Below are 25,733 nucleotides of genomic sequence, written 5' to 3' on the forward strand. Positions count from 1 at the left end.
TCTCGTTTCATCTCTTCTATTGGTGCATCTCATGTACGTGCCTCTCTTGCCAATCAAATAGTTTACTCACATCATCAATAGGCTTCTTTTCTGCAGGTTCACTTCCTCATTCTCCTTCTTAAGCTCACTCACCTCTCTCTCATGAGCTTGCTTTTTTCGACAAAGGGTGGATTTTATTAGCTCAAAATGGATCATCAAGAGGATACAAACACAATGAGCCCACACCCGGCCTCTGCATAACGAAGATGCACACATCCAATACCAATACACACACTAATGCCTAGTAGTCATATAAATTCAAAACTATGTAAGCGAGGGGGGGGGGGTCTAAGCGATCAGATTCGCAGTCGGCAAACTATAGCAATGACATATCCTCACCAACCATCTCATGACATCACATCGATGACAAAGTTTTCCAACAACAATGCCTTCAGGAAGGAAGCGACGCTCATGCATTGTCGTCACTAGATCCAACCATCAAAGCCAGAATCTTGGTTTTCACCCTGAAAAATCAGCCTGAGCATATCCAAGCAACGCCTCAATAAGGTAACAACGTAAAAAAATGTCGTCACTGCCAAGTACAACCAACTCGGGTCAGACCTAGGTTTTCACCCCGGAGCTCGAGACCAGGTGCACGCATCACCACCATCGAGGGCACACATGTGTTGTCGGCACCACTTTTCGCTATCCCTGCATCTACATGTGAAGTATCATCATTGCTGCACAACCCTCCCTCTGCGTCAAGTCTTCATCCATAGTTTGCATCTCATCACCAAAGTCAACCACCGGGTCTGAAGATGAACTCTCTCCGAAGACCTTTCAGTGACCTCCGTCATCGTGGAACCGCGGGAGGTCATTGTAGTACAATGTGCAGCCACCATCACCCGCCCGACCAGGTCTGTATCACCACTGCCAAGTTGTCCAGATCTGAATCAGGGCAACTATAGTGGGGTCGGCCATGGACGACGCCGAAGCTCCGTCCGCCCGCCATCAGATAATTATAAAAATTTGTGTTGAAATAATTAAAATTTGTTTGAAATGTTTACGAAACGTTTCTGTAATTGATTGGAAGATTAATAAAATAATTAAAATGCATATAGGTATTTTGAATTATATTCTTATATTATTTTTATAAAAATGTAGTACACGTATGAAAAGTTTCTCAAACTGAATAGAAATAAGCAATTAAATTTTGCATGAAACGTTGCTGAAAGTGTTTGAAATATGACTGGGATAATTGCTGTTTGAACATTTATGAATATGTAAGCAAAAATTTAAAATATCAAAACACGATTGTAAAGAATTAAATAAATTGAATAATTCATTAGTAAATTTTTAATGGCAAATAAAAAATGGAAGATTGGTGAAATAAGGGAGACGTGAGAGACCTCCTTGCCCATTGCCCACGGCCCCTTCGTCTCTCCCTCATCCATCTCCGCAGCCGCCGTCGCCGCCGCCGGCGCCCCCGCCCCCGCCGTCCCCATCCTCAGCAGCACAGCACAGCACAGCGCGGGCGGTTGCCGAAGCCCACGCCTTGCCCCTCTCTCTCCCCCGCCAACGACCCGCCCCCTATCCGAGCAGGCAGCACAGGCAAGAACTCCCCCAAATCCCCAGCCAATCTCGCCCCAACACCCAAGACCACCGCCGAAAGGATCCTATAGGCAGTGCCGCCCATGGTCAGCGCCGGCGGCAGGTTCGAGAAGAGCCCCACCGCAGCGCCGTCCGTGGTCAGCGCCGGCGGCAGGTCCGGGGAGGTCCACGCCGGCCAGTACAACATCTACCAACCGCCAGCCTCTCTCCAGGGCTGGCCCGACGACCACGACACGGAGGCCGCCCTCCGCCACCTCGGCCTCCTCGATTTCGCGCGGCTCCAGCTCCCGGACGGTGTCCCCCGGCACGACCTCGTCTCCGATCTGGTCGCCTCCTACCACCGGGAGAACTGCCGCGGCTACGCCTACCTCTGGGGGGTCCGCGTCAGTGTCGACCGCGAGTCCTTCCTCAGCGCGGCAGCCCTCCAAGCCACGGCGGAGCACAAAGTGCTCCCTCCACGGCGCAGGACGAGGAGCACAAGGAGCTCTTCCACGGTTACCTCCGCCGCCTTGCAGTTCATGGAAATCTGGATCCTCCCGCAGTTCCAGGGCAGGGACATGTTGCCGTCGAATGTGTCGGCTGCGATGCGGGAGGTGAAGGCGGAGTTGGCGCATAACGTCGACTGGGGTGAGCTGATCTGGGACCTAGTACAGAATGAGATTCTTGAATTGCCAAAGAGGGATGATAAAAATTCATACTTTGGGTTGTATCTCCTGAGACTCATTTGGGCAAAGCATCCAGAGGTGTTCGGGTTGAAGGACAGGATGGAAAGACTCGCTCGGGTGCATCTTGACAGAATCTTACCGCAGGTAGTCGACAAAGTGACGGAAAGAATCCGGTTGGAGTTTACGAGACCCAAGAAGATTACGAGATTCTTCCGGGAGCAGCAGCCGCAGGTGGTCAACAACCTGTCCAAACCGGTGGAGTCTGGGGATGAAGCTGCAGCAGGTGTTCAAGTTCAACAGCAATCCATGGTGGGGGATGAAGCTGCAGCAGCTGTTCAAGTTCAACAGCAATCCATGGCGGGGGATGAAGCTGTGGCAGTTCTTCAAGTTCAGCAGCAATCCATGGTGGTAGAGAGCTCACCGCTGACCATGGTGCTGAATAATGATGCAAGCGTGGGCAAGAGGAACAGCTTGGAGGCTGCCCTGGCAGAGCCTGGGCACGCTGATATGCACAAGCATGGAGTGAAGCATGTGAAGCAGCAGTTTCAGCAGGGCAATCAACAGAAGCAGACCTGTAACTGTAACAAGTGTAGTGTACCCAGTGGATCCATAGTTCTGAATGGTGATGCGAGCGTGGGCAAGAGGGACAGCATGGAAGCTGCCCTGGTGGAGCCTGGGCAGGCTGATGCACACAAGCATGGAGTGAGGCATGTGAAGCAGCAGTTTCAGCAGGTCAATCGACAGAAGTGGACACGTAAGAGGAGCAAGCGTAGGGTACCCAGTGGATCAACAATCTCTTCCGCAAATAGTTCTCGTGACATTATAGGAATAAAGAGTGAGGTTAAACGTGCGCGACTGGAGAACCAACCTCCAAAGGAGTTGCTTGAAGCAGAGATGTTTATCCAGGCAATAAAGGTGCTCAACGAGACACTGTCTGCAGAAACCATCGTACATATCTTGCAGGACTCCACCGTCTGGCTCCCCGCTGATGCGGGGTGGTGCAGTAGTGGAGGTCACTAAATAGGCGAATGGTTCTCACGCTCGAATGTGATCCTGGTGGGATCAGTAACAGGATGTAGATTTGCTCTCCTCTGATGAGCGTTTGGCTTCTGGAGCTCGGCATTTGTGGTCTGTAGCGAGAAGGATTATCTGGCTGTGCTAGCTCTTGGTTGGCTAGTCTCGGAGAACTGGGATCATTGGTGCATCTTCTGGATGTGTTGCCCTAAAACCTGGAGCCAGAGTACTTCATATGAAAAAAATTGATATATGTGTTGGATGGTTGTACTTTTTTGGGAGTACTCAGCATGTGGATGCTCAGGATTTCCAGGTCTGATCCTTATCTTGATTCCTGTTATTTATTAGTACCACTAGTAGAGCATGTCATGTCGGATGATGCTTATGTCTTGAACACTCTGTGATTATTCTGAACTGTGAAGTATCTATGCTATTTTAGTTTTTCTACTGATTGTCCCTGCTGTCCAAATTTACTTTTGTGTTGCATCATGAAGAAGCAAGAATGGCAGTGTTTATGATGCGATATTTAATCTTGGTTTGTTAGAAATATGGCATTTCTGTTGTTGAAGAATGGCAGTGTTTATGATACGATATTCAATCTTGGTTTGTTAGAAATATGGCATTTTTGTTGTTGAAGAATGACAGTGTTTATGATACGATATTTAATCTTGGTTTGTTAGAAATATGGCATTTCTGTTGTTGAAGAATGACAGTGTTTATGATGCGATATTCAATCTTGGTTTGTTAGAAATATGGCATTTCTGTTAATCAAGTGGTTAGTTTGGATCTTTTCTTCCATATGATTATATGTCGTTGCTGAGAAGTAATACAGTGGTATAATATTTTCAATTACTGCTAGAAGTTTGTATCATGGTGTGATCAGTATTGTTTGTACTAACGACATAAAGCATAAAAATATGATAACATTTATCATAAATCTAGCAATAGTATGACCAATGAAAATGACCATGTATTTATGATATAATGATGGTCTAAAGATAACTTTGACTAAACGCCTTCTAGAATGTTGTGTATTTATGAATGGAGATAGTAATTACTTGTCATGATTATCTCCTAATATAATCTTGGACTAGCTGGAGTAGCTCATCATGAATTAGTTTGCAGTCTACAGGAAAATTTAGCAGTCAGTTAATGCCCGTAAACTCCGCCACCATGACTGGCTACAAGCTAGCATTACAAGTGTTCTCCTGCTATATATTTAATGGAAACCAAAAGACATTCATCATCATCCATCTTGCAGGTCCATCTCCATCTCCCCTCCTGGTCCGCGTGCTTCATCGTCGTTCTTGTCGTTGCTTCTGCCGCCAACTATGACTGTAGTATGCCGTTGGGGGCGGTGACTTCGCACTGCAGGGATGAACTCACATGTGTCAACAAAGCAACATGTTCTTCCCTGCCAGCAACTTAAATGTGTCAACAAAGCAACATGTTCTTCCCTGCTTCACATTGCTCTATTTTCATATACATGAACATGCAATTTGTCACTCAGATTGTGACCCTGGTGGGACCTTGTAATAGGGTATCTACTGGAGTAGTAGATTTGTTCTTGTCTGGTTAGAGTTTAGCTTTTGGAGCTCGGCCTTTGTTGGTCTGCAGTTCTTTGTCTCGGGTGTCAGAAAATTTGGATGCTTGGTTCGTCTTTTGGATGCTTTGCCATAAAATCTGGAGCCAGAGTACATCATATGAACAAAAAAAAGATTTATATGTTGGATGTTCTGTAGTTTCTTGGGAGCATGTGGGTGCTCGTGATTTCCAGGTCTGATCCAAAAGCCAAAGGCCGAGCATGTCATTTAGAATGGTACTTATGATTGTCTTGCACATCCTATGAATATTCTGAACTATGAAGTATGTATGCTATTATGGCTTTTCTATTGAACATCCAATAGAAATCCAAAGCTTTTCCCGCTCAACAGTTCCGAAATTCAAGATTCAAACTCAAGTTCAGGTGTGCAGATGGTTCACGGCTTCACGCCATGTTTCAAATACCGCACTCAACTATTTTCTGAACGCGGTCTGGTTTAGTTGACAGTGTTACCATGTTTGGTCAGCCAACCAAAGACGCATATCAATTCATCTGCAAAAGCTAAGATGTGGCAGTACCTCTGTAAACATAAAACATTCGAGAAGATCTGAAGATTAATAGGAAAACAGATGGTAGTTCATCGTTCTCAGGAAAAATCGCTACAACATGACGACAGCACGGCTCACAAAGTACGGTGACAATCAGTACAACTTGTAATGGTGAAATAACAGCTTCAGTGTGACCACAAGAATAATTATCTAAGTGTGAAGTTGCTAGTGCATACAAAATACTAGGATTCGGAGTATGCAAAGTCAGTACAAAAGCACAAAAGTACAGAATGAAGGTGAAAAGAAAGCAAACCCAACAAAAATGAATGCAAAGAAATTGGGTCATTTGTTCCTACTTTTTGTTAACAACTTTCAAAATGCACTGAAAAACAGTACAACCCAGTGGCTTTTGATTTAGACTATTGGAAGTCACAAAGGAAGAAGAAAAGGCAGATTTTCTCCAGACTGAAATCATATTTGATTCTGATAATAGTGCAATTATCCTTTTGGCTTTTGGCTACACATCGTAAAATAGTTGTCTAATTTACTGTCACTTTAGAAATCCATTTCAATGTACTCCCTCCGTCCCAAAATTCTTGTCTTAGATTTGTCTAAATACAGATGTATATAGTTACGTTTTAGTGTTAGATACATCCGTATCTAGACAAATCTAAGACAAGAATTTTGGGACGGAGGGAGTACATCATACCACCATACATCAGTTTCAGAAAATAAGGAGGATTACTAAAATATAGATTTGTCAAAGAACCGAAGCTTGTAAAAGTCATATGCTTCACCCAAAAGAATCGAAGTCCAATGGCAATAGTCGAAGGCTTCACTCAAACAATCAGCTTGTTCCTAGTGCAGGGACAATCACATCATCTCCTGGATTTTCCGCAAAACCATGAATTGCCTTCTCCAGTGCACTAGTGCGATTAGGACAAGGTGACCTTCCTGGTGCGGCAGCACCGATCCCCACTGTGCACGCAAGACCAGATATGCCATCAGCTACAGATATAAATATATGACAGCAGCAGCAGCCCATTTTTAGTTAACCCGCTTCATGAACTAAGCTTTCAAAAATAAAAATACTGCCGCATTCCAGCTAACATTTCAAGTCTTTTATCAGTGACCATGAACTGCAAACCTCATTATATTGTATTATATCAGAGTAGTAGTTTCAATGCAGCACACAACAGAATAGAAATCCCAATTTATGGACAGCCTGCCACATTCTTTGTCAAATTTGTACTTCAGCCCACACTAGCTCCATTACTCATATCAGCAACCACTGTCGATATAATTATGGATGTTAATTCATAGACAGCCTTAAGTTGCTAAAGCTTCTTAAATTGTGACCATGTATTTAGGATACTGAATATGTAATCCAAATTTTAACCTGTGCAATGTCATATTTTTTAAAGTACAGTGCAAAATTTTCCAACTGCATTATGTATGCCATCCACTGTCTAATGACACTCTCAACCTGAGTTCACCAAGGTTTATATGTTTGCCACAGTTCATAAATTGTACATATCCACATCTTAATTCTTACATACATAAGTGCTAAGCTAGTCCCAGGGTAATCAAAATTCCAAGATGTGCTAAGCTAGTCCCAGGGTAATCAAATTCTGCTGGTCCACATGTAATGGCAATTGCATTTCGTGTTTCTTCAGACTGCACAGCTGAATAAATTCATACCTTCGAGTCCATGCTGGGGCTTTTGGGTCGATCTAACAAATCAAGTAATCGACTGCTCAGATGCTTGCAGTAAACCATCGATTTCAGTATCGACCACGCCATCAGCCGCACAGATCTGGCCTTCCGTACTAGCTGCCGCCCATGGCGGCAGCGGATCTGCAACGGTTGCGACCACTGGCAGTGTAGTGGCTCCATGAGTACATTGCCATCGTTAACGTCCTCCAGCATGGTGGTTCTGCTTAGAAAAATTGAAATTGAAGACAGAACTCAGCCAAAAGCTATACCTAATCCGAGGCCAATAGAATACAAGCGCTGCAGAATCATACCTTTTAATCAATTGCATCAAAAATTCCATCTTCTGCGCTAGCCTTTGTTTCCTTCGAATAGAAGCTCCGCCGCCCATCTAGCCCCACTCGATAATAGGAAAAACCAGGAGCCGGAGGTAGGAGAGAACTCTGCCCAGCAACCCATCCCTCCATTTACTCGGCTACTGAGGCCCTAAACCTGATCCACGGATCAGGACGGGAATGACGGCATGAGCCACGACCCTGTTTTGAATCGTTAAAGGAGGTGCTCCTCCGCCACAAACCTGGCCCACCGTACAAGATACCCGTCGGCCGTATTTCTGCATTTCCCCCTTTTCCAGTGAACAACAGCCTGACGCAGAAAGTAAATGCACCGCATCCCAATGCTATGACGAACCGCCCAGATAAAGAGCACATGTGTGCTCGAGTTCAGAAACACCACTTCCTTGCTATCATAGCTTTTCTACTGATCATCCCTGCTATCCAAATTTACTGTAAAGATGAGAGATCCCTGCTGTCCAAATTTACTGTAAAGATGAGAGATCCCTGCTGTCCAAATTTATTTTAAAGATGAGAGATTCAATCTTGGGCATGATCTTTGTGTGAATAATTTTGTTAAAGACATGTTATTTCTTGTTTTAAAATCCAGATGCTTTGCGTCTAAAAATCCAGGATGGACGAGGTATGAAACAAACTGGCATATGGTACAATGTAACTTGGGTTGAAAGTGTAGAATCAGCAGGAACTTGAGTTGAAAGTGTACAATCAGCAGGAATTAATCATCAAATTAGCCGGACTGTTTTGCTAGTTGTCAATCAAATTAAAACTAGGAAATTCCCAGTGAACCAAGCAGATGCAATTGAAGATTCCATGGTCCAGATCCCACTGAAGAAGCACCAACCAGAAGAACATTCACTTCTAAAAAATCAATTCCACAAGAAAGGTAGGCAAACTATTTGTTCAAGTTCCCAGTTCAGAACCTTCAACTCTGCATTGTTTTAATCCATAGCAACAATTCCTAACCTCTCTCCGCATATCGAGTCATCAACATTATCCAACTACAAAGTCAGGAGGCCAGGTTAAGTGTCAACAGAGAGCGAGCAAATTAGGCGTGATCTTTCTTTATCAACAAATTTCAAAGTCTGCGTATACCAAAAACTAATTTTGGATAATGTTTTTTGACATAAGGTACATAAATTAACAAACCAAGTGCAATCATCGAGAACAGTATGTAGAATGGTAGTCTGATAAATCCAAGCGTGACCCCAAAGCAATTCAAGTATATATGGAGATAATCAGAGCTCATGTAGATGCAACCTTTACTTCTATAAGGTGATACATTTGCAAGCTAAAGGCCAAAATTTGATTATCTACTATACAAACTTTGGGTATGAAAGTAGGACCCTCGTTTGAGCAAAAGGATCTTCCATCATTTACTTCTAGCCTTTTGTATATACTGGGAGCTAAAAACGAGATCAGATTCCATCAAAACCGCATGCAAGTTAGCAGACACCATAAACCACGTAATATGCTTCAGGAAAAAGTCAAGAGATTCAGATGTGCACACTACTAACTCCAGGCTGCACCAAAGAGGATGAAGCCACTGAATGCCAGTTCAAACTGAAAGCTGCCACAAAGACCAAATCATCAAGTAATATGCATCAGAATCACTAGTCAGAAGTCAAAACCATCGGGGAAGTAGACACAGTCGAGGCTGATGACTTCACCAAGTCCCTGCACCGACTTGACGTTGTACTATACTTTCCAACTCTACAATCTTGCACTAACACCTCCAACACTGCAAATGCACAAACAACCCAAATAAAAGATACTTCAACAATTCTTCAGAAAAAGTCGGGCATAATTACGAAGTCTATGTAGAGAGTACTAAGATTTTGACGTTGTAGGAAACTCTTCCATCCAGAAGCCCTGAACTCTGCGGATCAATTTGAATACTCAGACTAACAACTCAGGAAACTGGTTTTCTAACCGACAAAATAGAAAAAAATACGAAATTAGATCTCCAGGCAGATTTTCATGTAGCATGACATGCTCTTATCTTATATGCTCGTATCGTATATGCCCTCAAACTTGATAATATGGTAAAACTGTTCACTTAGGAGACTTGATTGCACACTCTAATTTGCTAAAGTTTATATGCTTGGAAGAGAAAAACTGTATAACAAATGGACATAAAACCAAAGTATCAATGAGTGTGCCTCATCCTTCCCACCAGGAAGCTCTATTTATGAGCATCATATAGACTATTTCCACCTGGCAGCAAGGCATACTAATAGGCACATAAAAAGTTAACCTGTACATGATGTTTATCTCTTATAATATCTATCTTTGCAAAGGGAAAAAATGCAGAACAACCAAATAAAAGCTTAGTATTATTATCTAAAATAGTAGTACATCATAAATCACCTATCATATCATTTGTTTTCCACCAAATCTTATTTCCATTGTCTAGCATAACAAATCATCAATCCTCTGATCATGAAACATGCCCAACCAAAATATAAAAAGCAGAAAGGTAATATATTCTGGGTGCATGATGGAAGGGCAACATGAGCTAAATTTTATTGTCTCATTTTAAAGTGTAAAGCATGGATTGCACAATTGCACACGGAAATTAAGGAGACATATGTCCAGAGCAGGGTCCGCACGGACCTTCAGATCAGCACCACCGAGCATCAAATAGAGGCAGAAAGAAATCCATTGTATGTCAAAAAATTCAGTTGGTAGTTTGCTACTACACCATGATTCATCACACACGTACTACCACACATCAAATGTCTGCGGTACAATTAAGATAGTTAAACTGGCAGATCAGGTGGAAAGCATGGTGCAAATTTGAATTTTTGGAACAATCATTTGGTTGTATAGTTTACTTGTAGTAGTTCATAGATTATAATATGTCAATTTTGAGGTAAGGTGACCACATGGCAAGCAAGATGTCATGGAGCAAATTTGAGGTAAGGTGACCACATGGCAAGCAAGATGTCATGGAGCAAATTTCAGTGGACAACCGACGAAGTAGAGTGCTAATTGGGTGCGTACTCGATCGAGCATCCAGAGCTTCGCCTAGTTTCTTTCCCTGTCAGACATCACTTCCCTTCTCCTTGGAGGCTGAAGGACCCCTTTGAAGGAAGTGTCGAATGTTAAGCTGCATGGCATTTTGGCAAGGCCAACAACATAAACTTTGGTTCATTAACAGTACCTTAAACTGATCTACAAATGTGGTACATAGAATGAGTAAGGAGTGAGCTCGCCAGGTTATGTGGCATGAGTGTGGTGAGATGAGATGATAATGATCTCCAGGGAAAAAAGTGATGCCAAAAAAAATCAATTCATTGGAGCTAAATTTGAGAGAAAGATGAAATACTTGAGTAAAAAAACTAAGCACAAGATCTTCCCCTCAATCTGCTTGGATTTTGTCAAAGACATAACAGGCATAGATAAAACAAAAATCCACAGAAATAAAGCTGAGAATTTACGGGGATCAAATCAAGAGGAGGGAGAGGTGTGGGTACCTGCGAGGCTGCAACAGGGCATACGTTCCATGTGAGCAGCTGCAGCGGCTGCCTATGCTGCTCGCTGCGCTTACAGAAGTTAAAGTAGCAGCATTTTGTGGCGGCGCAACTTGACATTTGAACTCGAATTACAATAGAACATAGCAGGTCTACGAAAATGAACAAATGTACCTGTGGGCAAGAGAAACAGAGCAAGAGACAACGAGAACATAACACTAACAGAACATATCACAAATGAACAAATGTACCACTTGGGCTAGAGGATGTGCTTCAGAAGGAACTTCACGCGCCGCCATGATGACCTGGCCGCCGCTAATGAGTCCATCACTACTCTTAGCCCCGCCTTGACCACCGCCAAGGCCGTGAGTGCAGCTGCCACCCCCGCCGCCTCCGCTAGTCAGTCCAATCCAGGCTGGTCCCCCCAACCCCTCGACCACCCGAATCGCCGACTCATTCCAGGTTCACCTTTCCCGACAAGGAGCCACCCGCCCCTTCGTCGCTGGAGCCTTCCATGTCGGCTAGGTTCGCGTACGACCCAGCGAGGGGCAACACCCGCTCGCGCAAGACGAGGTGCCTCATCGAGGATATGTTCTTACCTATGGGATTTGGCGCTGGTGCTCATGGTGGCGGGTACGAGGTCGTCTCTAATCCTGGTAAAAATTGTTGAGGGCATCAAGGACGACTTCCCGGAGCTTTCGAACAAACGGCTTTCAGGTCTCTCTCATGCAGCTAGGATCTTTCTTCGCTAGCTTCACGCACTACCGGTGGTTCGACATGGTTCGTGGGGTGGACGCAGTACACTACCGCGGCACGCTGCTCCTAGTGTGGCGGTCGAACAAGATAACCTTCGCCACATCGGTTCAATGCTGCTACAGCGTTGGGTTGTCCATCCAACGCATCCCCTGCGGGAGTTCTCGCCTCAAACCGCCCAAGAACTGTTGCCCGAATGCCTAATCTACCATATGGCCATTGAATCCTTCGACAGGCTCGACCTCTCGTACTTTGTTGTCAGGGCATGGGTGGACGACCCCAACGAGGTGCCGATGAAGATGCTAAAGTGCAGCCTTGTGCTTTCTGCCCCGACCCGCTCATGCATGTCTCCCTCTCGCCAGGTTTCGGCCTTGACGGTGGCAAGGGGGAGGTGTGCCTCCTATGCTACCCCCTCCTACTACTATTGCATCTAAACTAGCACAAAGACATAATAAACGCGAGATAAGCTGCTCCAAAAAGGCACATACCATTGAAATTGCCATCTATTCTAATTAATCCAAATCATCCTCCCATGATGATCTTGTACTCGTAACATTCTTGGGGTGGGGTGGGGGGGAGGGTTGTTAGCAAAATCATCAAAGTCTACCAACTCCATGCTCGTATCCATATGGGGCACATACAAGCTACTAAGCTTAGGTCAAAATATCACAAATCCAAGTGCCCAAGTTATCTCCAACCTAGAATCCAAGTAGCAATATCCAAGACGATCCCAATAGTCCACCGATACCGTAGTCATGCTAATCCTACTATACCTATATAAATCCGATATATCTTAGGTTGATCATACTACACCCTAAAGTTTTCCAGCTTCAATCTTCAAAGGAAGGAATCTAGCACAAATCATAACTACGATCCAACCAAGCCTAGTATCGTAGTTATCTAAGTCCGGTACATATGAGGAGGGTTAGCAAAATCATCAAAGTCTACCATCTCCGATCCATTTGTATCATCTCCATGCTCATATCCATATGGGGCACATGCAAGCTATCACACTTGCTCAGTTCTCTTACCCTCGTGCTCAGGCTCAGAATGGTGCCGCTCTGAGCGCAAGCATCGGCACCTTCATGAGGCGGATAGTGCGTTGATGATCGTAGCCACCTATCTCATCAACATTCATACTTCCTCTGCTCTACACGGTTCTATTCCTCTCGTGCGTCTTTGTGGCATTCTCGTAACTACTAAACACTTTGTTTGTTTGGTTGCTTCTGCTACGTTCTTCACGCACCAAATTGTCTGATCAATATGTTGAGTGTGTCTTTTTAGGTTATAGTGATGAGCACAAGGGTTGTCGGTGTTCGGATCTGGTGAGTCGTCGGATGCGCATTTCTCGAGATCAGCTGCTCCAACAAGGAACATACCAACAAAATTGCCATCTATTATAATTAATCCAAACCATCCTTCCATGATGATCATGTACTCATAACATTCTCACGGAGGGCCATCAAAACTATCAAAGTCTGCCCCTTTGTATCATCTCGATGCTCGAATCCACATGGGGCACATACAAGCTACTAATCTTAGGTAAAAAAAATCACAAATCCAAGTGCCCAATTTATCTCCAACCTAGAATCCAAGTAGTTATATCATCTAACCAAACACCATTTCTATTACTCAAAGATCTTTGTTTCCTTGCAAGTAATTCAATCCAAGATGATCCAATGGTCTACCAATTCCACAATCATGCTAATTGTACTACACCTATATAAATTCAATATATCTCACGTTGATCATACTACACCCAAAAGTTCTCCAGGTTCAATCTTCAAAGGTGGGAATCTAGAACAAATCATAATCATGACCCAACCAAGCTTAGTATCACGGTTTGGAAGTCCAATATAAAGCAAGCTTGCACTTGATGACTATAGATAAAAAAATTAGAAAAATTATCATCCACGAGATTTTTTTCAAGATCACAATCACCCAAGGTTTATTAAAGATCTATTTATCCAAGAATATAATATCACTTCATAAGTCATACTCTCCAACTACTATTGCATCCAACACATAATAAAAGCAAGATCAGTTGCCCCAAAAAGGCACATACCACTGAAATTGCCATCTATTCTAATTAATCCAAATCATCCTCCCATGATGATCTTGTACTCATAACATTCTTGGGGAGGGTTAGCAAAATCATCAAAGTGTACCAACTCCGATCCATTTGTATCATCTCCATACTCATATCCATATCGAGCATATACAAGCTACCAAGCTTAGGTCAAAATATCACAAATCCAAGTGCCCAAGTTATCTCCAACCTAGAATTCAAGTAGTAATATCCAAGATGATCCAAAAGTCCACCAATACTGCACCCATGCCAATCATACTATACATATAAAAATCGGATATATCTCAGGTTGATCATACTACACCCTAAAGTTCTCCAGCTTCAATCTTCAAAGGAATCTAGCACCAAATCATAACTATGATCCAACCAAGCCTAGTATCATAGTTATCTAAGTCCAATACACATGAGGGCTAGCAAAATCATCAAAGTCTACCAACACCGATCCATTTGTATCATCTCCATGCTCATATCCATATATGGGGCACATACAAGCTACTAAGCTTAGGTCAAAATATCACAAATCCAAGTGCCCAAGTTACCTCCAACCTAGAATCCAAGTAGTAATATCCAAGATGATCCGATGGGGCATATACAAGCTACTAAGCTTAGGTCAAAATATTACAAATCCAAGTGCCCAAGTTACCTCCAACCTAGAATCCAAGTAGTAATGTCCAAGATGATCTAATAGTCCACCAATACCGCCCTCATGCCGACCATACTATACATATCTACACCCGAGAGTTCTCCAGCTTCAATCTCCAAGGAAGGATCTTCCCTGCTTCCTATCGTCATACCCTCGCCACTCGGCTCTGGATCTAAAGGCTAACTAATGGCAGCAGCAATACGCTCCCGGCAGCGGTTTCACCCCTACCCACACCTCCCGTGTACTCTCCACTGCCTGCATGTACGGCTAGGTATCATTTCCCTGGTTGCGAGTTACTCGTGTGCTGCCTTGTTCCTACATCATCTGCTCCCATGCAAGTTGTCGCCATAGCTGCAAGCTTGGGCACCGCCCCCGAACTTACCCAAGGACGCCAAGCGCCCAAGTGCACGTCGCTACCTGTCGCCAAGGCTAGGGACTCCCAGCAAGGGAACGTGTGATGCGGAACCAAGTCCGTGACACATAACCCTCAAACAAGGTAAGGACACCAAGTCGAATCGGCAGGAAACGAAGAGTGCACGAGAGGTATGAAGAAGCGATGCAAACGCTATCAAGAGCGGCACGCCTTGCCATCCTCTGCCTTTTCACTTGAACTTGCAAAGAGGAAACCTTGAGCTGAGTCACTCGTCCAAATTTTGCCCTCACAGTCTTAAGACCCCTGTCACTTCATTTCCCCCGGCGCCAAGGGTCCTTCACCAATGCAGGGTTGCCTGCACTCCATAACCTCTTGCAAGGTGGCTTCGTACTAGAATCCCCTAAATTAACATTTTTTCCATTGGCACTGCATGTACACGTATTTCCATTCGCATGGTCAAAATCATATTTCTTCTTATACATTGGGTTGAGTCATGCCTAGTTTTCCCTCCACGACCATGACGATCTTGTTCATAACATTTTTGGGGAGGGTTAGCTAAATCATCGAAGTCTACCAACTCCAATCCATTTGTATCATCTCCATGGCTCATATTCATATGGGGCACATACAAGCTACTAAGCTTAGGTCAAAATATCACAAATCCAAGTGCCCAACTTATCTTAAACCTAGAATCCAAGTAGCAATATCCAAGATGATCCAATAGTCCACCAATACCACACTCATTTCAATCATACTATACCTATATAAATCCGATATATCTCACGTTGATAACTCTACACCCTAAAGTTCTCCAGCTTCAATCTTCAAATGAAGGATTCCAGCACAAATCATAACTATGATCCAACCAAGCCTAGTATCATAGTTATCTAAGTCCAATACATATGAGGAGGGCTAGCAAAATCATCAAAGTCTACCAACTCCGATCCATTTGTATCATCTCCATGCTCATATCCATATGGGGCACATACAAGCTACTAAGTTTAGGTAAAAATATCACAAATCCAAGTGCCCAAGTTACCTCCAACCTAGAATCCAAGTAGTGCTTCAATCTTCAAAGGAATCTAGCACAAAACCATAACTATGATCCATCCAAGCCTAGTATCATAGTTATCTAAGTCCAATACACATGAGGGCTAGCAAAATCATCAAAGTCTACCAACTTCTATCCATTTGTATCATCTCCATGCTCATATCCATATGGGGCACATACAAGCTACTAATCTTAGGTAAAAATATCACAAATCCAAATGCCCAAGTAGTGATATCCAAGATGATCCAATAGTCCACCAATACCACGCTAATGCCAATCATATATACCTATATAAATCTGATATATCTCAAGTTGATCATACTACACCCTAAAGTTCTCTAGCTTCAATCCTCAAAGGAATCTAGCAAAAATCATAATTATAATCCAACCAAGCCTAGTATCATAGTTATCTAAGTCCAATACATATGGGGAGGGCTAGCAAAATCATCAAAGTCTACCAACTCCGATCCATTTGTATCATCTCCATGCTCATATGCATATATGGGGCACATACAAGCTACTAAGCTTAGGTCAAATATCACAAATCCAAGTGCCCAAGTTACCTCCAACCTAGAATCCAAGTAGTAATATCCAAGATGATCCAATGGGACATATACAAGCTACTAAGCTTAGGTCAAAATATCACAAATCCAAGTGCCCAAGTTACCTTCAACCTAGAATCCAAGTAGTAATGTCCAGGATGATCTAATAGTCCACCAATACCGCACTCATGCCGACCATACTATACATATCTAAATCCGATATATCTCAGGTTGATCATACTACACCCGAAAGTTCTCCAGCTTCAATCTTCAAAGGAAGTAATCTTCCCCGCTTCCCCTGTCGTCATACCTTCGCCACTCGGCTCTAGATCTAAAGGCTAACAAATGGCAGCAGCAGTATGCTCCCGACAACATTTTCACCCCTACCCACACCTCCCGTGTACTCTCCACTGCCTGCATGTACGGCTAGGTATCATTTCCCTGGCTGCGAGTTACTCGTGTGCTGCCTTGTTCCTACATCATCTGCTCCCAAGCAAGTTGTCGCCATAGCTGCAAGCTTGGGCACCGCCCCCGAACTTACCCAAGGACGCCAAGCGCCCAAGTGCACGTCGCTACCTGTCACCAAGGCTAGGGACTTCCAGCAAGGGAACGTGCGATGCGAAACCAAGTCCGTGACACATAACCCTCAAACAAGGTAAGGACGCCAAGTCGAATCGGCGGGAAACGAAGAGTGCATGAGAGGTATGAAGAAGCGATGCAAACGCTATCAAGAGCGGCACGCCCTGCCATCCTCTGCCTTTTCACTTGAACTTGCAAAGAGGAACCCTGAGCTGAGTTACTCATCCCAATTTTGCCCTCACAGTCATAAGACCCCTGTCACTTCATTTCCCTCGGCGCCAAGGAAGGGTCCTTCACCAACACAAGGTTGCCTGCACTCAATAACCTCTTGCAAGGTGGCTTCGTACCAGAATCCCCTAAATTAACATTTTTTCCGTTGGCACTGCATGTACATGTATTTCCATTCGCATGGTCAAAATCATATTTCTTCTTATACATTGGGTTGAGTCATGCCTAGTTTTCCCTCCACGGCCATGATCTTGTACATAACATTTTTGGGGAGAATTAGCAAAATCATCGAAGTCTACCAACTCCGATCCATTTGTATCATCTCCATGGCTCATATTCATATGGGGCACATACAAGCTACTAAGCTTAGGTCAAAATATCACAAATCCAAGTGTCCAACTTATCTTAAACCTACAATCCAAGTAGCAATATCCAAGATGGTCCAATAGTCCACCAATATCACACTCATTTCAATCATACTATACCTATATAAATCCAATATATCTCACGTTGATAACTCTACACCCTAAAGTTCTCTAGCTTCAATCTTCAAATGAAGGAATCCAGCACAAATCATAACTATGATCCAACCAAGCCTAGTATCATAGTTATTTAAGTCCAATACATATGAGGAGGGCTAGCAAAATCATCAAAGTCTACCAACTCCGATCCATTTATCATCTACATGCCCATATCCATAAGCTTAGGTCAAAATATCACAAATCCTAGTGCCCAAGTTACCTCCAACCTAGAATCCAAGTAGTAATATCCAAGATGATCCAATAGTCCACCAATACCACACTCATGCCAATCATACTATACCTATATAAATCCGATATATCTCAGGTTGATCATACTACACCCTAAAGTTCTCCAGCTTCAATCTTCAAAGGAAGGAATCTAGCACAAATCATAACTATGATCCAACAAAGCCTAGTAACAAACCCACATGCAGATACCAGATTTGCCCACAACCATCCACCGTCATGACTGGCGCACATATGTATGTACGGTGGCAAATGATGCCTTTCTCCTCCCAGTACCATCTTCTCGCCTTCCCTAATCGCCATCCCCTCGACGCTTGTCTCCAAGTACAACAAACGACGGCAACGACAGTCCGCTCCCAACAATGTTTTCTTACCTTCCGCCACACCTCACGTGTACTCTCTGCTCCCTACCAGTCTAGCTGGGCATCCTTCGCCTGACTTTGGGCTGCTATGTGTGACGCCTCAATCCCACATCTCGTGTTACCTGTAGCGCGTCGCCATAGCCGCACAGGCAGTCGACACCGCAATGGCCCTCTAAATTCTCATGTACATGTTCTTACTGCTAATGATACTTAACAGGTAGCTCATTTCAGGAGGTTAGATTTTTAATTTGGTTGTAGGGTCATTCTCGACTTCGACTCTTGTTCCGATTTAGGATCGGCACACGGGTTCTCTACTTGGTGTTGGCCCTCAGCGCTATGACTCACACGCCCTCTGGAGTGTGCCAGGCTTCGCCTTCCCTCCGCTACCACCGCCGCCAGTCTCTTCGACTCACTTACCTCGTCTACCCACTTGTTCTGGCATGATCGTTGCAGTCGCATGTGTGGTTCTTGACTCTCATCCTTAGTTCGACGTGGTCTCCTTGGATCTGTCTTTGGTAATGTGTCTTTAGACAGTCAAGATTGTTAGTTGGGTAAACACGTCCTTTCGATCTTGTTCACTCTGATTTTTGGGATCCAGCTGCCTTTGCCTTGAAAGGAGGCCATCGCCACTATATTATCTTTATAATGATTTCTCTCGACACAAGTCGATATATTTTATGCCTTCTTGTAGTGAGGTCTATCTGTAAGAAGTTTGCCGCCTTGGTTCATACTAAGTTTTCCACTCATATCCATGCCTTTCGTGTATATCCCTCAATTGCTGCACGAATTCCTTGTTGAGAAAAGCACACTTGCTCAGTTCTCGTCTTGTGCTCGTGGTCAGAATGGTGTTGCTAAGGCAAGCATCGCCAGCTTCATGAGGCGGCTAGTGAGTTGATGATCGTAGCCACCTATCTCATCAATAATCATCCCTTGTTTGCTCTACATGGTGACATTCTGAGCGTCTTTGTGGGTATTCCCCTGACAGCTCCCTTCATCCGGAATTGCTTGTCGCACAAATGGATAAAAAATGATGTATCTAGAACTAAAATATGTCTAGATGCATCCATTTCTCTGACAAGTATTCTCGGACGGATGGAGTACTAAACACTTTGTTTGGTTGTGTTTGCTACTTTCTTCACGCACCAAACTGTCTAATCAATCTGTTGAATGTCTTCTTAGGTTACAGTGATGAGCACAAGGGCTATCAGTGTTGGGATCTTGTCAGTAATCGGATGCGCATTTCTCGAGATGTGACTTCTCATTGAGTCTCATCCTTTTTATGCACGTCCATCCTCTGCTTCGCCCCCCCCCCCCAATTGAGGATACTTCCCTCAATTTTCCCGATACACTTATCACTCATTTATTGCCCTCGCCCACCTATCCCAGCGTGTCCTCCCGTACTACTGTTATAGACCCCACACGTCGTCACATGTGGCTTCCCCACCTCGTTCATTACTTGAGGCTACCTCACCTAGCTCGTCCATGAGGCTTCCCCGATGATTCCCCTTCATCATCTTCACTACACTTGTGGTCCGCGTGTTATGGATCCTTCTGACGAGCCATTCCCTCTACTACAATGTCCTCTCCTGTTGGCAATGCACCGCCTCCAGCTCAGCCTACTTATGGCTTTCGAGCTCTCGCTTCCGCCTATTGACCACTATGGTTATTCTGGCGCCGCTTTTCTCGAGACGACTTCTTATCATGACGCATTTGTTCATCCCGAATGGCGGCATGCGATTGTAGAGGAGATTGTTGCTCTTGTGCGCATCGACACGTGGGATGTCATTTCTCTTCCTCCCCGTGCTCGTCCAATCGCTTGTAAGTGTGTCTATAATGTTAATACACTGATGGTTCTCCTGAGTGTTACAAAGCTCATCTAGTGGCGCGAGGCTTTCCTCGGGAACATGGCCAAGACTACAATGAGCATTTGCTCCCGTGGCCTTCGCACACTTCTCATTGTGGCTTATGTTCACCACTGGTCTGTCTCTCGGCTTAATGTTGAGTTGCATGAGGTCTACATGTAGCCACCACCTGGGTATTCTCTTCTTGATGACATGGTTTGTCGTCTTCGTCACTTTTTTATGGCCTTAACCAAACCTCTCATGCCTGGTTTGAACGTTTCGTCTCGATGGTGACTACGGCTAGTTTTCGGCGAGTGCTCATGATCCTACACTTGTCCACCTTTCAACTCGTGGTCGAACTCTTCTTCTATATGTCGATAACACTGGCAATGGCTCTAAGTACATTTGCCTTTGTGAAGGCTCGTCATAGTGGATTTCTTATGTCTAATCTTGGTCCTCTTTGCTACTTCCTAGGGATTGAAGTTTCTTCTACCTCTAATGGCTTCTTTATCAAGTTCGTCATCACCTGCGGCTTCCCCGCCTTGTTCATTACCTGAGGCTACCTCACTTGGCTTGTCCCCTTGGGCTTCCCCAGTAATTCTCCCTCATCCTCTTCTCTACTACACTGGTCATCCGCGTTTTGTGGATTCTTCTGATGAGCCATCTCCCTCGACTGTCTTTCTCTGCCCTCCACTATATGCTCTGTCGCATTGTCGTCGCGGCTAGGATGGTGGCAAACTTAGTGGCGGCGATGCCTCTCAGGCGTCATCGCTAGAGCCTCTCAAGTTGCATGAACGGACGGTGGGGACACTGCCGCCATGGCTGTTGGCATTCCCTCTCTCAGATCATGAAGTGTTTGGGAATGAGACTAAGAGAAATACAGGAAAGGAGACAATTACTAGCGTATTAGGGGAATGAGGCCCAAATAGAACTGTTGAGATGCCCATTACCAAAATGGTTGGTGTATTCTTATCCAAAGTGGGCCACGCTTTTGATGCAAACAAGACCGTGTGGGATATCATCGATCCATGCAGTGATTTTCATGACGGTTATCATCTCTGGATACTCAATACAACAATAGTTGCCTGATTTTGGCATCAAGCATGCTCGCCGAAGATGTGGCCGATGTACGGGGACGAACATATTAACTGTTTTAGCAAGCATGTGGTGGCAGTAATGTGGATGCTCCACATAGTTGCAGCTTGCCGGGTTTGACCACACGCCAAAGATGCGGCTAGCCTTCACCCTACATCGGTTTACAATGGTACGCCCCCTCTTACTACATCATATGGAAAATTGTAGTATTGAGTTGATTTCTCTTGCCCAAGCAATTGCAGTTTGTATTGAAATTACGCTTCTCTAGCCCGACACAAATAGTTCAGTTTCAGAGTTAATGTGCAAAAGATATAATCACCATAAATATTGAAAAAATCTGAATATTCTAAAATATTGCTATCATTAATTCAAAATAAAGATATAACTACTGGTGGTCATTATGTTTCTTCTTCGCAGTTTACCCTTCTATTGTTTATCCAAAAGATATAACCACAAATAGAAAAATCTGAATATTCTTCTTTTTCCTCACAACGTTGAGCAATAATAACCACCATAAGAGTATGCTAATAAGGCATATTCCCTTACTGATAATCCAAGAGTTAATGTTTCTTTTCTTAACAGACAAGAACAGAAAACCAAATTTAGGATGTCTCTGATTTTGTCGGCTTCTATAAAGACAGTATAGTGCAACACGATTACACGTCTTCTACTATGCACTCACCTATACTTATGGTTCTCTTTCCCTTGAAATTTATTTCTACTGTTATGAGACCATAGTGCATCTGAAACTATTTATCAAGCTTCAGTCAACCCATAGGCTTTGAGGTAAGTTTACAATGCTATTTGTTTGTTCTCAGGCATATAATCCTAGTTTTTGGAGAAACACGCACAATCCAAATCAGAGCCGTCATATGCTAGATTGTGTCGTGCAAATAAAGGGAGCTATATCGAGGGGGGTTATCTAGATGGGATTATAGTTCACTAAGAAATCCGAGAGTATTTGCCTCTAGAAATGAACATTGGCCCCAGAACATCAGAATTGTGCGTGTCTTTCAACAAAGTTAGAACTCAATTTTTTTCTAATATCATATAAAAGAATGGTGGAGCTTCTTAAGCCGGGAGCTAAGCAATCAAGGAATAGTATATCTGGTAGGTAGGAAGATAAGTTGTTGCTTTGGTAGTGGAAAAAATACTAACAGAAACCATGACTATGTTAATCAGGCAACCATGTTAAGTAAACAAAACCCCTCTTTTATCTAGTAGGCAGGAAGATAGCTTGTTGAATATTACTGCAAGAGAACTGGGAAATAATGCAAAAAACAAACTGATAATATTGTACTAAGTAACTTACAAAAACGGTCAAGCATTTCCATACCTGATGATTTCATGAACCTTTTATATCACATTGTATTCAGGAGCGTAGCTTTCAGACCAAACACCTTATAAGCGCAGTTTCAGATGACAAAAATTGTGTCGTAATTCAGGTGCACTGATTTTTAATATTGGAGCTGAGACCTGTCACGAGCAGAGTTAAGGCATAATCTATTCCATTAAAAAAATAACATATTTCCTGTTTTGCCCAGTACAATTTCATTATCACAGTTGAGACCTATCTTGAACAGAGTTAAGGCATAATCTATTCCATTAATCAAATGTTTTCCTGTTCTGCTCAGTACAATTTCATTATCACAGCTGAGACCTGTATTGAGCAGAGTCAAGGCATAATCTATTCCATTAATCAAATGACCTTTCTCCTATTCTGCTCAATACAATTTCATGATCCATATACTAGCAACTTTTATCAACACAAAATTTCTGGAGATTAGAGCAATTATGCAAGAAGGAAAGCAATGGAAATATTAATGATTTGAAAAATAAACAAAGCAGGGTCAAAAGAGACGTCACACTTACATAGCGCTTGCTTCTGCAGCTAACATCTTCTGTCACAATCATCATAGCACCAGAATGCACTTGATCATAGTGCGGTCCATGTCAACTTGAGATCCTCGATAGTTGATATACAAATGCTCAAAGATTGCCCCTTTAAACCCAAACCAAGGTACATATCCCCAATCCATGTGGCTGCACATAACAAGTGGAATTTAGAAGGATATCGCTGGAACACATAGCCATAGGCAGGCAGGGAATGGCTGACTGAACATGTGACTTGTCCGGTCATCCCAGCGCATTCCATGCTACTGAGCTGTGCAGTTTACCCAGAAAATTAACCAACCACACACAATCAGGCAACAGATCGGTAGAAGAACAGCTGCCGCATAAACCGTGAACCACACAGTTGCTGCATTGCCATTTAGTTACCAAATGGCGGAGCAGAGTAGATCTATAGCAGCAACAGTATGGATTCTGAAATTCTCTAGCCACTTCACTGAATCCACGGCTGCTCATCTTATTAACCTTTACTACCATATGAATCCGCTTGTCCTAACAACGCAATGTAATGTATGGATTGTTCATGGCAGAATGTGTATGGTTGTTTCTGGTTCCTGGGGGGGGGGGGGGGGGGGGGGGGGGGGGGGGGGTTGGTTCAGTACCTTTCTTGCGGATGCAGGATCGCGGGAGCATGTCGTGGCAGGGCTCCTCCCACCGCTGCCTGCCAGCATCCATGGATTCTCAGATCAGAAACAAATGACAATACAATCCAAAGGTTCCTGACAGAGGGTTGAAGGGCACGCACAGTAGTTGAGGGTCGCGCACGAGCGGCCGAGGAGACGTAGCCGCGGAGGGGAGGAGGATCTGCGGCCTCGGGGCACTCTGCCGGAGCGCCATAAGGGAGGGGGGACTCCGTGCCGTCGCGCGCCCAGCCGTCCACGGCGCCGTCGTCCTGGGCCTGGTGCGAGGGGACGGGCGGCGCCGTCCTGCTCCATCCCCGCGAGCTGAGGCGAGCAAGAACTGGGCGAGGCGGCGGAGATGCTCCATCTCCGTGGCGTCTAGGGTTCGCGTGGTCACTCTCCCCTCGGTGGACTGGCCGGCGGCCGGTTTGGATGGAAGCCGAACCTGACATCAATTGACCCCTGAATCGTACAGGAACCACGGAACGAGGCGAGCGAGGAAGATGGGTCTACGCGTGCGTGAGTGCGGGGAGGGACGGCGGACGAAGAATTCGGGAAACACTCGTCAATCGGCCGACGGCGGATGCGAGACGGGGATGGGAGGAGACGGCGGCGGCGGATTGTGTTGGAGACGGACGATTGCGTGGGCTACTGGGCTGGGTTTTCCTTTCCTGTGAAGAACAACTTTGGTAAGTTGAGGCCACGCACCAACGGTCAGAAAAACAAATACTGCAGCGCCTTACTGTAGCTTCTGCCTTCTCAAAAAAAATACGGTAGCTTGTGATTCCAAAATTTGTGAACGAAATTTGAAAAAATAGGGAACCTTATTCTTTTGAAACTTTTGAACCATTTTTGGAATTTCGAACATTTATTGGAAAACCTGAACAAAAAAACAAACATTTTTTGAAATATAAATTTTTTATTAAAAAGTGTGAAGAATTTTCGAAATTCCAAACAAATTTTGACAAACATGCGGAATTTCTAAAACCGTGCACAAAAATTTGAAATGCTGATCTTTTTTAAAAATTGAATATTTATTGAAATGTTTGAGCATGTTTCGAATTTGTGAACACTTTTGAAAAATATGAACAAATATTTGAAATTGTGAACATTGTGTTTTAAAACACGAACAATTTTTTTGAATTTTGAATTGTTTTCAATACGCAAACAACTTTTGAATTTATGAAACAACAAAAAGGAAGAAAAAGAAACATAAAACACAAAAACTTAAAAATGAAAATAAAAATAAAAATAAAAATGAAAATGAAAACCCAAAAAGGAAAACGAAAAAACAAGTAAATAGAACAAAAAAGGAATAAAAAAAACCAGTCAAGAACTAGGACCATCTAGAACGTTCCTAAAACTGGAACAAAACGCCTCTGTGTGCCGCTATAAATTAGGGACTTGCCCATTGCACGCTCTATCATGAACCTCCTATGCGATGCCCCGACTATTTGACGCAAAATGCATCAAATAGTGAATTCCTAGGAGGCGGATGACGTAAAAAAAACATTATACAGACAAACAAATTGGAGAAACAAACCTTCTTTCATATCTCTACTACAATTTATATCTATACCATTGTTATATAATTTTCTCTCCCTTTTATTAGCAAGTGACGATGGTTACATCGTTCAACGAGGAAGAAACTTCGATGGGGCATCATTCATCCACATGCAAGAAGGAGCTCTCATGGGCATCCTAACTAGCTCATGAGCTACGCCATTATAAAAAATATATGAGGAAACTTGCAAGCAAGATTGTAGTAGTCATCAAAAATCACCGGTGCTATCCCCATTGATCAACCTTCATTCTTCATAGTTTCCACGACTTTTAAGTTGTCTGAGTTGATCAACAACTTGTTGCATCCCACTTTTGGCCACAAATAAACCCCAACGCAATGCCATAGCTTCAGTAGATAGTAATCTGTACACATGTCGATCTTTCAGTTAGCAGCAATTAGTAAATTACCAGATGAAT

The 25,733-nt window shown here is 43.7% G+C and overlaps 2 protein-coding genes across 40 annotated transcripts; one reads left to right on the plus strand and one right to left on the minus strand.

Annotated features, from left to right (window-relative positions):
* The first annotated feature begins 1,342 nt into the window (after window positions 1–1,342).
* On the plus strand, window positions 1,343–5,160 carry LOC109755331 (uncharacterized). Its single transcript, XM_020314247.4, has 2 exons — window positions 1,343–3,582; window positions 4,531–5,160. Exon 1 carries the CDS (start codon window positions 1,674–1,676, stop codon window positions 3,273–3,275), a length of 1,602 nt encoding a protein of 533 aa, XP_020169836.1. The 5' UTR covers window positions 1,343–1,673; the 3' UTR covers window positions 3,276–3,582; window positions 4,531–5,160.
* Window positions 5,161–5,814: 654 nt separating this feature from the next.
* LOC109755338 (uncharacterized) lies at window positions 5,815–24,622 on the minus strand. 39 transcript variants are annotated; one of them, XM_073498137.1, is made up of 9 exons: window positions 23,879–24,622; window positions 23,736–23,794; window positions 23,095–23,265; window positions 22,559–22,698; window positions 10,903–10,966; window positions 10,430–10,535; window positions 9,267–9,351; window positions 9,094–9,164; window positions 8,597–8,993 (listed from the first exon to the last, which is right to left on the minus strand). In XM_073498137.1, exons 1-3 carry the CDS (start codon window positions 24,118–24,120, stop codon window positions 23,159–23,161), a joined length of 408 nt encoding a protein of 135 aa, XP_073354238.1. In that variant the 5' UTR covers window positions 24,121–24,622; the 3' UTR covers window positions 8,597–8,993; window positions 9,094–9,164; window positions 9,267–9,351; window positions 10,430–10,535; window positions 10,903–10,966; window positions 22,559–22,698; window positions 23,095–23,158. The 39 variants fall into 39 exon arrangements, 3 of the variants coding, with proteins under 3 accessions (XP_073354238.1, XP_073354237.1, XP_073354236.1); XR_012183109.1 differs by lacking the exon at window positions 10,903–10,966 and adding exons at window positions 5,815–6,338; window positions 7,062–7,296 and having other exon boundaries at window positions 7,388–9,351; window positions 23,879–24,405; XR_006664534.2 differs by lacking the exon at window positions 10,903–10,966 and adding exons at window positions 5,815–6,338; window positions 7,062–7,296 and having other exon boundaries at window positions 7,388–10,535; window positions 23,736–23,790; window positions 23,879–24,405.
* Between the last annotated feature and the right edge of the window lie 1,111 nt (window positions 24,623–25,733).

Source organism: Aegilops tauschii, chromosome 5 (genome assembly GCF_002575655.3).
Source record: "Aegilops tauschii subsp. strangulata cultivar AL8/78 chromosome 5, Aet v6.0, whole genome shotgun sequence".
Classification (NCBI taxonomy): Eukaryota; Viridiplantae; Streptophyta; class Magnoliopsida; order Poales; family Poaceae; genus Aegilops; species Aegilops tauschii.